Source organism: Pelobates fuscus, chromosome 6 (assembly GCF_036172605.1).
Source record: "Pelobates fuscus isolate aPelFus1 chromosome 6, aPelFus1.pri, whole genome shotgun sequence".
NCBI lineage: Eukaryota > Metazoa > Chordata > Amphibia > Anura > Pelobatidae > Pelobates > Pelobates fuscus.
The window spans coordinates 62,043,734-62,056,795 of record NC_086322.1 but is presented as its reverse complement, the minus strand read 5'-3'; the positions used below and the strand labels follow the sequence as shown (position 1 = coordinate 62,056,795).

Sequence of the window (13,062 nt, the reverse complement as noted above, 5' to 3'; positions counted from 1 at the left end):
TTGTATACCCCCTTTAATCCGGAAGACGCAGATAATTCCCGAATGGTGAACTCCGCCTTTGTCAGCCAAGCTTACGGAGATATTAAGCGCAAGCTACAAAAGTTAGAAGGGTTTGCAGGTATGTCCATCACCCAACTAATGGAGGTAGCGAATAAGGTTTATATGAATAGGGAAACAGAAAGTAAGAAAGAGGAAGAGCGCAAGATGCGTAAAAAGGCTGATATGCTAGCGGTAGCGATCGCAGGCGTAGATAGACGGGGCCCAGATAGAGGCGATAGTAGATGGAATAGGGAGCCTTTGAGTAGGAATCAATGCGCGTATTGCAAGGAAGAAGGGCATTGGAGGAACGAATGTCCGCAAAGAGAGCAGTACGAGAGAGACCTACCCAGGGCAGGCTACGGAAACTTTAGAGGCAGAGCGAGAGGTAGAGGAGGCCCCGGAGGGAGTAATGGTAATAGAGGGAGTAATGGGAACAGAGGAAGTGTTAGGGAAGACAGGTATATTCCAGCAGCGCAAAGGTCCCGCGATAGAGAAGGTAGGGACTTTGTAGGATTGGCTGACACGGTCATGGAGGACTATTGATACCGACCGGGCTCCATCCCCCTTGGTCGAGCGGAGCCTATGGTCGATGTATCAATAGGGGGAAAAAGGAGTGCGTTCATGATCGACACTGGTGCTGAACATTCAGTGGTGACTAATCTAGTTGCTCCTCCATCTGGAAGGACTATTACTGTGATAGGAGCAACTGGAAGAAGTGCTGAAAAACCGGTTCTTAAAAGTCGACTCTGTACATTGGGAGGCCACGTAGTAAAACATCAATTCCTTTATATGCCTGAATGTCCAGTCCAATTGCTGGGACGTGATATGCTATCTAAGTTACAAGCGCAGATTACGTTCCTACCAAATGGAACAACATCCTTAAAGTTTAATGGACCTTCAGGTATCATGACATTATCCGTACCAAAGGAAGAAGAGTGGCGACTTTATACAGCGTTGACTAGCCAAAACCCTAGGAGTGATGAGACATTATTTAACATACCAGGAGTTTGGGCAGAGAACAACCCACCAGGACTGGCCCGCAATATTCCACCTATAAAAATTGAACTAAAACTTGGGGTTTATCCAGTGAGCCTAAGACAATACCACATCCCGCAGAAGGCTAAGAAGAACATCCAATCCTATCTGGATAAGTTTATACGGTATGGTATCCTAAAATTCTGTACTTCCCCCTGGAACACCCCATTGCTGCCTGTTCAAAAGCCCGGTACAGATGAGTATCGACCTGTGCATGAGAGCAGTCAATGATGCGGTTGTTAGTATACATCCAGTTGTACCCAATCCATATAACCTGCTTGCTTTAATTCCGGGCGGGGCTACCTACTTTACAGTCTTAGACCTCAAAGATGCCTTCTTTTGCCTCCGAATTGCCGCAGAAAGTCAATGTATTTTCGCTTTCCAATGGGAGAATGCTGTAACGGGCTCAAAACGCCAAATGACTTGGACAAGACTGCCCCAAGGGTTTAAAAATTCACCTACCCTATTTGGTTCAGCCCTAAGTCAAGATCTACTGGATTTCGAGTCCATCCCAGGAGAGTGTGTATTGTTACAATATGTAGATGACTTGTTGATAGCAGCAGTTACAAAAGAAATCTGTCAGCAAGCAACGCACGATCTACTACACATTCTCTGGACGGCAGGATACAAGGTGTCTAGAAAGAAGGCTCAGTTGTGTTTGCCAACTGTCAAATATCTGGGATTCCATATCTCTGAAGGTCAAAGAATTATGGGGCCAGAGAGAAAAGAAGCTGTCTGCCAAATACCAATACCCAAGAATAGAAGACAAGTGCGAGAATTCTTGGGGGCAGCAGGCTTCTGTAGGATATGGATTCCCAGCTACGCGATACTGGCAAAACCTCTGTACGCAGCTATCAAAGGTACAGAGCACGACTCCTTCTTATGGACCCAAGAACAGCAAACGGCATTTGAAGATGTGAAGAAGGCTTTGATGAGTGCCCCAGCATTAGGTCTACCTGATCACACACGACCATTCTACTTATATGTACACGAGCAAAGAAGAATGGCTGTGGGAGTATTGACACAGTACTTGGGATCATGGCAAAGACCTGTTGCCTACATGTCTAAACAATTGGATGCAGTGGCCAGCGGACTTCCACCTTGTCTAAGAGCCGTAGCTGCAGCCGCCCTGCTAGTAGCTGAAGCCGATAAACTCACTCTGGGTCAAGAACTTTATGTACGAGTCCCACATGCAGTACAGACGTTGTTGGATTACAAAGGAAATCATTGGTTTAGTAACAGCCGTATGACCAAGTATCAAGCAATGTTGTGTGAAAACCCCAGAGTGCATTTAGAGACTGTAAACACCTTAAATCCAGCTACCCTTTTGCCACAACCTACTGAAAGTCAACATGATTGTTTGGAAGTAATGGATGAAGTATTCTCAAGTAGACCAGATCTTCGTGATTTTCCCATCCAGAACCCCGATGTTCAATATTATACCGACGGCAGTAGTTATGTGAAAGAAGGGATCCGCTATGCAGGATATGCAGTAACAACAATAGACAAGGTAATAGAAGCTCGGCCACTGGCGAAAGGAACATCAGCACAAAAGGCAGAATTGATAGCACTGACACGAGCGTTACAATTGGCTGAAGGTTTAAGAGTAAACATCTACACGGACTCCAAATATGCGTTTTTAACCACTCATGCCCACGGAGCTTTGTATAAAGAAAGAGGACTACTGAATTCAGAAGGCAAAGAAATCAAATACGCAGCTGAAATCCTACAACTATTGGAAGCAGTGTGGGAGCCGAAAGAAGTCGGTATCATACATTGTCGAGCGCATCTGAGAGGAGATGGTGATGTAACCAAGGGAAATCGGATGGCAGATAGTGCAGCTAAGCGTGCTGCTGAATCAGGAAGACAGGAGTATGTGGGGCATATAGCTGCTCTTATACCAACTCCACTGACCCAATGGACTCCAGTTTATACAGCTCAAGAAGAGGAGTGGTTAAAGACTGAACCGGGAAAGTATTTGGAGAACAAGTGGTATCAGCTAGAAGATGGAAGAATAGTCATACCAGCATCACTAGCGGTAGAAATTGTCCAAAATTATCATAACGGGACACATTCTGGGAGAGACAGCACAGAAGAATCTCTCAGAAAACATTTCTACATACCAAGATTGTCCAACTTGACTCAGGCCATTGTACGAAGATGTGTAACGTGTGCTAAAAATAATGCAAGACAAGGACCAGTAAAGCCACCAGGAGTCCAGTTTATGGGGGGACTCCCCATGTCCGATTTACAAATTGACTTTACAGTGATGCCTAAATCGGGTGGACATCGTTACCTGCTGGTAATTGTGTGCACCTATTCAGGCTGGGTAGAAGCATGTCCTACTCGTACAGAGAAAGCAGGAGAAGTTGTGAGATTCCTGCTACGAGAAATAATACCCCGATATGGACTACCCTGTTCTATAGGATCGGACAATGGTCCAGCTTTTGTTCATCAGTGCCTACAACAACTGACTCATATGCTTGGTATAAAGTGGAGGATTCATACTGCATATAGACCCCAGAGTTCTGGTAAGGTAGAGAGAATGAATAGAACTATTAAGAACCAGTTGGCTAAAATGTGTCAGGAAACCCAACTTAAGTGGAACGTTCTCTTACCCATAGCTCTATTGCGAATCCGCAGTACCCCTACCAGAAGGATGGGCCTCTCTCCTTTTGAAATCATGTATGGGCGACCACCTCCCGTACTTGGTAACTTAAGGGGGGATTTGAGTCAGTTGGGAGAAGGAATTACCCGGCAGCAGGTTGTAGAGTTGGGTAAGACTATGGAGGAGGTACAGAAATGGGTACAAGATAGATTACCTGTGAATATTTATCCCCCTGTTCATAGTTATCATCCAGGAGATCAAGTGTGGATTAAAGAGTGGAATAATGTACCGTTAGGGCCCAAGTGGAGAGGTCCTTATGTTGTTCTTTTGTCTACCCCTACAGCGATAAAAGTAGCCGAAGTGACTCCGTGGATACATCACTCCAGGGTTAAACCAGCAGCAGTCGATTCTTGGCAAGTTACAGCAGATCCAGAGAATCCCTGCAAGATCCGGTTAAAACGCACTACTCAGTCGGAGTAACGAGGAACTATTGTGGATTACAAATTTTATTGTTACAGGGATTTGGTGAAGTGAGTGTTTTTAGACGGCCATAATAAAGCCTGTCCGCTCACCAGCACATAGTATATAAGCCAGGGAAAGTCTCGAAGGGACTCCTGTGAAGACGAGCAGAACTCCATTCCCTGCAGCCCTTACATCCTGGAAGCTGAGGTGCCTTCGCACGGACGAAGACTGAGGATGACGGCGAAAGATGTGTTTTTGATAGTGTTTATTTATGTGTGTTTTTATATTCAGGAAGGTAGAGGTACCAACACTCCTAGCTGTGAGGTATGCATTAAGACTACGAGAACAGGTAACCATATTTCCCAAACCCTAATTTGGCATTCACAATACGAGTGTAAAGGAGATGTATCGAGATGTAGATACCTAAATATAGACTATAGTGTGTGCCATTTAGGAGTAGGAGAACCTAAGTGCTTCAGTCCGGAGTATCAACCTCGTACAATTTGGTTGACTCTCAGGAATGGAGATCCTCAGGGGACCCTAATTAATAAGACGGTGTTAGAATCCGTACATTCTTCGGGTGTTCTGCTATTTGATGCGTGTAAAGCGATATCGAGTGGTAGAAAGCCGTGGAATGTATGTGGGGATCTTAGATGGGAGAGGACGTATGAGTCTAATGATAAATATATTTGTCCCAGTAGTAAAAATAAATATGTGAGTCCTAGATGCCCAAATAAAGACTATAACTTTTGCCCATATTGGTCTTGTGTGGGGTGGGCGACTTGGGGACAGACAGTAGACAAAGACATGATAGTGACTAAGTTGCCTACCAGCCCATATTGTAAGTCTATGGAATGTAATCCCATCCATATACTTATAAATAACCCCGATAAGTTCTTAGACAAATATGGCAATTTATTTGGGTTTCAGATATACGGGACGGGTTTAGATCCTGGGACAGTATTGTTTATAGGGATAGAGACTGATATGGTATCCTCCCAAACTCATCAAGTATACCATTCCTTTTATGAAGAGATGAGTATAGATAATAAGATCCCCCATAATGCTAAAAACCTGTTTATTGATTTAGCCGAAAGTATTGCCGGTAGTCTTAATGTTACCAACTGCTATGTGTGTGGAGGTACTAACATGGGAGACCAATGGCCTTGGGAAGCAAAGGAGGTAATGTCCGGTTCTGAGGCAGTTGACCAACTAATATCTACACAAGCCGATTATCATATGAGTGTTAGAGGTAAATCTGAGTGGAGATTAAAGACCTCCATCATAGGTTATGTTTGCATAGCAAGGAAAGGAATAATGTATAACACTTCTGTAGGAGAATTAACTTGTCTAGGGCAAAAAGCTTATGATGATGATACAAAGAATACAACTTGGTGGTCGGCTTCAAATGTCTCAGAACCATCTAACCCGTTTGCTAGATACGCCAATTTAAAGGATGTGTGGTTTGATTTATCCATCACATCTACCTGGAGAGCCCCAGCAAATTTGTACTGGATCTGTGGTAAGAAAGCCTATTCGGAGTTGCCACAGGACTGGGAAGGGGCATGTGTGTTGGGTATGCTCAAACCATCCTTCTTCTTGTTACCGATTGAAACAGGTGAGACTTTAGGTGTTAAAGTGTATGATGTGAATCATAGGAAGAAAAGGGGGCCCTTTGAGATAGGTGCCTGGGAAGATGATGAATGGCCTCCCCAGCGTATCATAGATTATTATGGGCCAGCCACGTGGGCAGAAGATGGTACCTTTGGTTATAGAACCCCTATTTATATGCTCAACCGAATTATAAGATTACAGGCGGTGGTTGAGATTATTACTAACGAAACATCACAAGCGCTCAATCTTCTAGCGAAGCATAATACCAGGATGAGGACAGCAGTATACCAAAATAGATTAGCCTTGGATTACCTTTTGGCAGTAGAGGGAGGTGTATGTGGGAAGTTTAACCTGAGCAATTTCTGTCTTCAAATAGATGACGAAGGGCAAGCAATAGCTGAGCTTACTAGCCATATGGTTAAACTAGCGCATGTGCCTACTCAGGTATGGAAAGGGTATAATCCAAGTAGTTGGTTTGGTAGCTGGTATGAGTGGTTTGGAGGGCTTAAGGCAGTGGTAGGTGGATTCCTACTGATTTTAATGTTGTGTCTACTCCTGCCGTGTCTTATACCCTTAGTAGTTAGGTCTGTGCAAAGTCTAATAGAAAATATAGCAGAGAGGAAGGCTGCTGCACAGATAATGGCGATTTATAAGTATAAGGCTCTAGATCAGGGAGAACCAATGCAGGAAGATGAGTGTTAAAAGATTCACATCATAAGATAAGTCTGGTCTGGTTCAAGGTAACTTGCGGTGTATGCAAACCAAGGTTAAGTGATGCCTCAAGTAATTGTGAAATATCAAGAGGCATCAAAGGGGGGAATGTGGTGGAATCTCGGTAAAAATAAATTTAGTAGGCCGAGATTACCACGTGGCATGTGTACGTGCATATGCTGACGTATCGATCAGTTGGTTGCACGAGGCAAGATACGATCAGTAGTGTACGGAGCATGTGCAAGAATACAGGATGTAGTATTCCCCCTCCTCCATTGTGCTGGACAAGCCATGCGGTCAAGCAGGAAGTTAATTCTTATTTGTATCGATTGGTTAAGAGAATGTGCGGGTGGAGCTTAATATGGGAGGAGTTATGTGCCTATATAAGGAGCCTGCACTATTGTCCGGGGCTCAGAACTTGCTGTATTTTGGTGACGCTAGTCCCTCTGAGTCCCGATCGGTGATCCAATAAAGAATCTCTTCCTTCCTGAAGAAACCTGTGTCCATCTCTCTGTGCTTCGCTTCCGTCAGTTTCTCCGGTATCAGGTGTGTGCTATTCCTGTACAAAGTTTTATTATGTGTTCAGTTACTTCTGCTGAGTACAACGGTACCCCCATTGTATGTCTTTGGCACTATTTCGTGAAGCTACAGTGCCATATAGGAGACCTGTCCTTTTCAGTATTCACAGTAGAATTTTGAGAGACGGATTTAATGAGCCTATGCTTCCATTTGGGGTATTATAACAGTTTGACTGTTCAAAAAAACCCCACAAAGGCCTACCATTTGTAAAAGTAGACACCCCAGGGTATCTCATAAGGTGCATATTGTGCCTTAACATGCCCCCATTTTTTTTACCATTACATGCCAAAGTATGTGGTAAAAAATAATTTTGTGCATTTTTTACATACGGATTGCATTTTTGCTGGGCATTTTGTATATTTCATATGTGCCACTAAGTTCAAACCCCCCAAATTATGCTCAGCTAAGTCTTCTGAGTAAAAGGACACCCCCATTGTATGTCTATGGCACTATTTCGTGAAGCTACAGTGCCATACAGGAGACCTGTCCTTTTCAGTATTCACAGTAGAATTTTGAGAGACGGATTTAATGAGCCTATGCTTCCATTTGGGTTATTATAACAGTTTGACTGTTCAAAAAAAACCCACAAAGGCCTACCATTTGTAAAAGTAGACACCCCAGGGTATCTCATAAGGTGCATATTGTGCCTTAACATGCCCCCATTTTTTTAGCATTACATGCCAAAGTATGTGGTAAAAAATAATTTTGTGCATTTTTTACATACGGATTGCATTTTTGCTGGGCATTTTGTATATTTCATATGTGCCACTAAGTTCAAACCCCCCAAATTATGCTCAGCTAAGTCTTCTGAGTAAGAGGACACCCCCATTGTATGTCTATGGCACTATAGTGCCATATAGGAGACCAAGCCATATCAGTTTTTACCGAACTTTGAATTTTGACGCCGGGCCTAAGTGCAATTTCCAAGCATCTTCGCAGGTTTTAAATTCAAACTACCCCACAAAGGCCTACCATTTCTTAAAGTAGACACCCCAGGGTATTTCAAAAGGCATATTTTGAACCTTAGCGTGGGATCACACACAAAGTGAGTTTGCACAGTATATTTTGCAAACCATATGTGTACTACCACTGTATAATACTTCGTATGTTGCTCAGCTATGTCTGCTGAGTACAAAAATACCCCCGTATGTACCTTTGCCAGGTATATGTGGACATCGGAGGGGCACATTTGGGACACAGCCATTCCATTTTTTTTTCCAACTTTCAATTTTTACGCTGTGCCCATGTCCCATTTTAGAGTATTTTACCAGGCTATATAATCCAAATACCCCATAAAGCCACACCATTTCTTAAAGAAGACATCCCAGGGTATTTCAAAAGGCATATTTTTAACCTTAGCGTGGGATCATTTTTCCGCTAGCTTGTACCAGGTGTAGTGGTAATAAGCGTTTTTTCTGCCTTTTTGACACACAAAGTGAGTTTGCACAGTATATTTTGCAAACCTTATGTGTACTACCACTGTATAATACTTCATATGTTGCTCAGCTATGTCTGCTGAGTACAAAAATACCCCTGTATGTACCTTTGCCAGGTATATGTGGACATCGGAGGGGCACATTTGGGACACAGCCATTCCATTTTTTTTCAAACTTTACATTTTTACACTGTGCCCATGTCCCATTTTAGAGTATTTTACCAGGCTATATAAACCAAATACCCCATAAAGCCATACCATTTCTTAAAGAAGACATCCCAGGGTATTTTAAAAGGCATATTTTGAACTTTATCGTGGGATCATTTTTCCGCTAGCTTGTACCAGGTGTAGTGGTAATGAGCGTTATTAAATGTATTTTTTTACTTTTTAAAACTTTTTTTACTTTTTAAAACTATTTTTTAAACTTTTGTTTTGCTTATTAATTTTTTTAAAGTTTCCTAAACTTTCGTAAAACTTTTTTTTACAGATTTAACATTTTTCTAAGCTTTTTTTTACGTTAACCCCTAACTAGCAGTAAGCAGCACTAACAGTAAATTCCCCATTTTCCCATAACTCCCACCCACCCCAGCTAGCAAAATATTTAATTATACAATATTTAAATTAGTTAATTAAATAAATTTAACCCCTGAGGGTTAAAAAATAAATAAAAGTTAATCGTCAGGGGTTAAAAAAAAATTAGATCACAGTATAATACTGTGATCTGTATTTTGATCACTGTAGGCAGTGATCGACTGGCAGGGAAGGGGTTAATTTTTATTTGGACTGGGTAAAGGGTTTATTTTTTTACAATTTTTACTTAAACGTTATTAAAACTTTTTTTAACTTAATTTTTTAACTTTTTAAAGCTTATTTTTAAACTTTTTTTTAACGTTAACCCCTAGTTAGCCTAATACTAAATCCCCCAATTCCCCACTAACTTCCACCCTCCCCAGCTAGCTAAATTTATAACTTTAAAAAATTTAAATTAATTAATAAAATAAATTTAACCCCTGAGGGTTAAAAAAAATAATAATTAACCCTCAGGGGTTAAAAAAAAATCAGATCATAGTAAAATGTAATCCCTGCCAATTGATCACTGTAGTCAGTGATCAATTGGCAGGGAAGGGGTTAATTTTATATTAAAATGGGTAAAGGGGGGGAAAAGGGGAGTGGGATTTTAATTTTACTTTATTGTTTTGTCACCAGGGGGCAGGATCACTGAAGATCCGGCTCCCTGCACTTCACACAGAACCAGGAAGTGCAGGGAGGCGGAGGTGAGTATAGAGAGCACATGTGCCCGCTCTGGCATGCTGTCAGAGCGGGCACATGTACTGTGACAGCCCGATCCGGTGCTCCCGGTCTGCCTCTAATGCAGAGGCAGACCGGAGCACCATTAACCCCACGATCGCCGCGATTGCGGCGATCTGGGGTTAATTTTAACGGGTGACGGACGAGGTCCGTCACTCGTCGTTAAGGCAATCCCCTGAGTGACGGACCTCGTCCGTCACTCGTTGTTAAGGGGTTAAAGGAGAATTGCTTTTTAATAGTTTGTTTATTTACGTTTACTCATAAATATGTATTTGTGAGGTGTGAAGCTTAAAATTTTATGTAGAATCCCACACCTCTTTATCTGGCAACTTGCTACCTGCATCTTAGCTCCCAGTCAGTCAATGTTATAAGATCGATTTTTTTGCACCTGGCAGTCACCACAGAGAAAGCAAAAAAAGAGAAATGGCCATGTGTTTGTATTTCTCCAACACATTTGCCACCGTTATCCTATTGTCTAAACTGTATTATGATGTAATTTGCTAACTCTTTAGGAAAAGAAAAAATCTTATAAAAATAAAAGATTTACTAAAAATTATAGGTTATTTTTAGTGTTTTACTCCATGGTGTAAAATCCAGAGAAGTAACAAAAAAAAAAAGTTTATAACCTGAAAGTTTATTTTGTGTTTTGCCTATGGTTCACATGAGCTAAACTTCTCTGACTGTTTTATGTGTATACTGTTAAATGTATTGCCTGCTCTCCTGTACTGCTGAGGATTGCTACCAACTTTGGATATGGAGCTTGTGTAGTGCCCTCTGTTGGTAGCAACAGCAATATGCAGTACCTGAATAGCGAGGCTGGTTAATTTGCATGTTCGGTTAGGTTGGCATATTGCTAATTCTGCAGGCGGGAGAGATAGTTTCTGTTAATGATTGTCTTCCCCACCCCTTTATAAATATGTCATTGTGTTATAATACGTTGCTTTAGGTTGTCTGCTATGATTTTACTGTTTGCATTTTTATTAAATTGTCACAGCAATGTTTATGTAATGATCATATGGGCTAGTCCCAAGTAAAATAAAGTTTTGTATGTTAGTTCCTTTTGGAACTTGTGTCCTGTGTGGTTTTGTAGGGATCCCAGTGACAGAGTCTTCAGATCTGTTTGCTGCTCTGGGATAAAGCAAGAGAGCTAGGCCTGAGAGACAAGAGCTATATACACACCATTGCAGGATATCTGCCTGGAAGAAAGGATGCAGTGGAAGAGGCAGAGGGTACTATACCTGCCTAGAAGGAAAGCTGCAGAGGAATAGGTAGAAGAGATGATCCCTGCCTGCTAGACGGGTTGCAGTGTATGAGGCAGAGGGGAAGATACCTGCCTAGAAGGAGAGCTGCAGCCTGGTCAGGTGGAAAAGCTCCACATGGACCCCAGTCAAGCTTTGGAGACTGGGGCTGAAGTGTTTCAGGGTCCCTGCAAGCGGCTAGGAAGCTGACTGGACGGAGGTACTCAGTCAGAGTACAGGAGCTCCGTCACAATGAACTATAAAGTTAAGGTGCCAGACTATAAATAGGGCTCAGAAGGACGCCTGTTGTGGTTCTATTTTGGTTCCAAATAATGTGTCATTATTCTCTCAATGTATTTCTGGTTTTGATCTTATCTATTACTGACTATTGTCCTATTTAAACTCTTTGACTCGGCTATTGTGCCTCAATGTTCTTCATTTCTGGTTTCCCTGACTCTGGCTAGCCCCTGACCATTCTCTGTCTTTTGTACATTAAGCCCGCTCATTCTAAGGTCTGATATATGTTTATTATTTGTTATTTATTACACACTGTGTGTTGGGTCCCTCAGTATTCCTGACAATAAGGGATAATTCAGTAACATACAATTTTTACCAAGAGAAAATAAATGAAATGAATGTTTTTTATAACTTTAATGTTCATTTAAGATGTTATATAATATTTCTAACACTATGGCAAATTGTTATTCACTATATTATGCTGCTAAAGTCTTTGAGAACGATGGCATTAAGTCTTAAATAGTTTCTTATTAGTGAAATGCAAGGAACATTTCAATTTGAAGAAACTGACATGTAAAAAGATAGTTGTAGAGGGAAAAAAACAAGGTTATTGCTTTGTAGTTTTGTACTATTTTACAAAGGAGAAAACAATCTGCTTTAGTAAAAGAATTCCAATTTATAATATGTCTCTAAGTGGCACTTACATTCCTTTCTTATTCAGAACCATGGATTTATTTTTCTGATCATTTTGTCTAAAAGCAATTAATCTCCGGGACTCCTTAATCTTTTAGCTCTAAATTGACAGAAAAGTTTTGTGTATAAGCAAGATTAAATTGCAGAAATGTAATAAGAGCATTTCAAGTTGATATATTCATGAATAGGTAGTTATTTTAAGTGAGGAAGTTGCATTGTAACTTTTGTCAATCTTTTTCATTTGATCGTGTGATTCTTCTATTATCGAATGAGTTCTTTTTATTAGCCTTCAGAATGTCATACAGTAAGTAAAAACATGGCTGGTGAATTATGACATAAATATTTTTCCTTTTTTGATGGCATTGTGGGAAAATCTCTCTCTACAGGAAGCTGTGAGTGAATGTAATCAATTTGATCAGTCTTCCTCTACCTACAAAGGTATATGCCATTTGTTATCATCACAATCAGAGTGTTACAATAAAATACATTTCAATTAAGGAAAAACTATCAAAGAAAACTATGAAATGACAAAACTGTTCAGATTTATGAAAAGTTCCATAGTATTCCAGAAAGGGTCATATTTCAGTAAAATAATCATTTTAATTAGTATAAAAGTAAAGTATTTCACTTTGAAAGATAGAATGTTTGCACAAGATAATATATACTGACAAATAAAATGCTATTATTTATTTTGTTTCTCTACAGCTTTAAAGTTATTTCTTGGGAAAGAAGATGTCACTCAAAATATTGAGGAGGTTTTGGCAGAGACAAAATTACAGAGCAATGTTCGCTTGGTATCTGTAATTGAACTATTCAAGACTCGATCAGTGAGATGGCAGATTATAACAATTATTGTCACCATGGCCTCTTACCAATTGTGTGGCCTTAATGCTGTAAGTGATTGAAGCATATTCCATGAAGAAATGCTCTTGTACTGTCAAAGAAACATTGATTTTGACAGCAAGATTAAAGCCAATAGTCCCGTTTAGTCTGCTGTCTAATTGAAAACACGTGTATGCTGATTTGGCATGATAACAATGACTTGAAGGTGAGGGATAATTTAGATTGTTATTTATCTTATTTCCTGTTCAGGACAACCGAGA

General features: G+C 40.8%; 1 protein-coding gene across 2 annotated transcripts in view; it reads left to right on the top strand.

The window, feature by feature from the left end:
• Nucleotides 1–13,062, top strand: part of SLC2A9 (solute carrier family 2 member 9) — a 248,021-nt gene that overhangs the window by 79,257 nt on the left and 155,702 nt on the right. For both annotated transcript variants that reach the window (XM_063457783.1, XM_063457784.1), the window contains one exon: nucleotides 12,665–12,852. In XM_063457783.1, coding sequence (XP_063313853.1) covers nucleotides 12,665–12,852 — 188 coding nt within the window. The remainder of the gene's footprint in view (nucleotides 1–12,664; nucleotides 12,853–13,062) is intronic.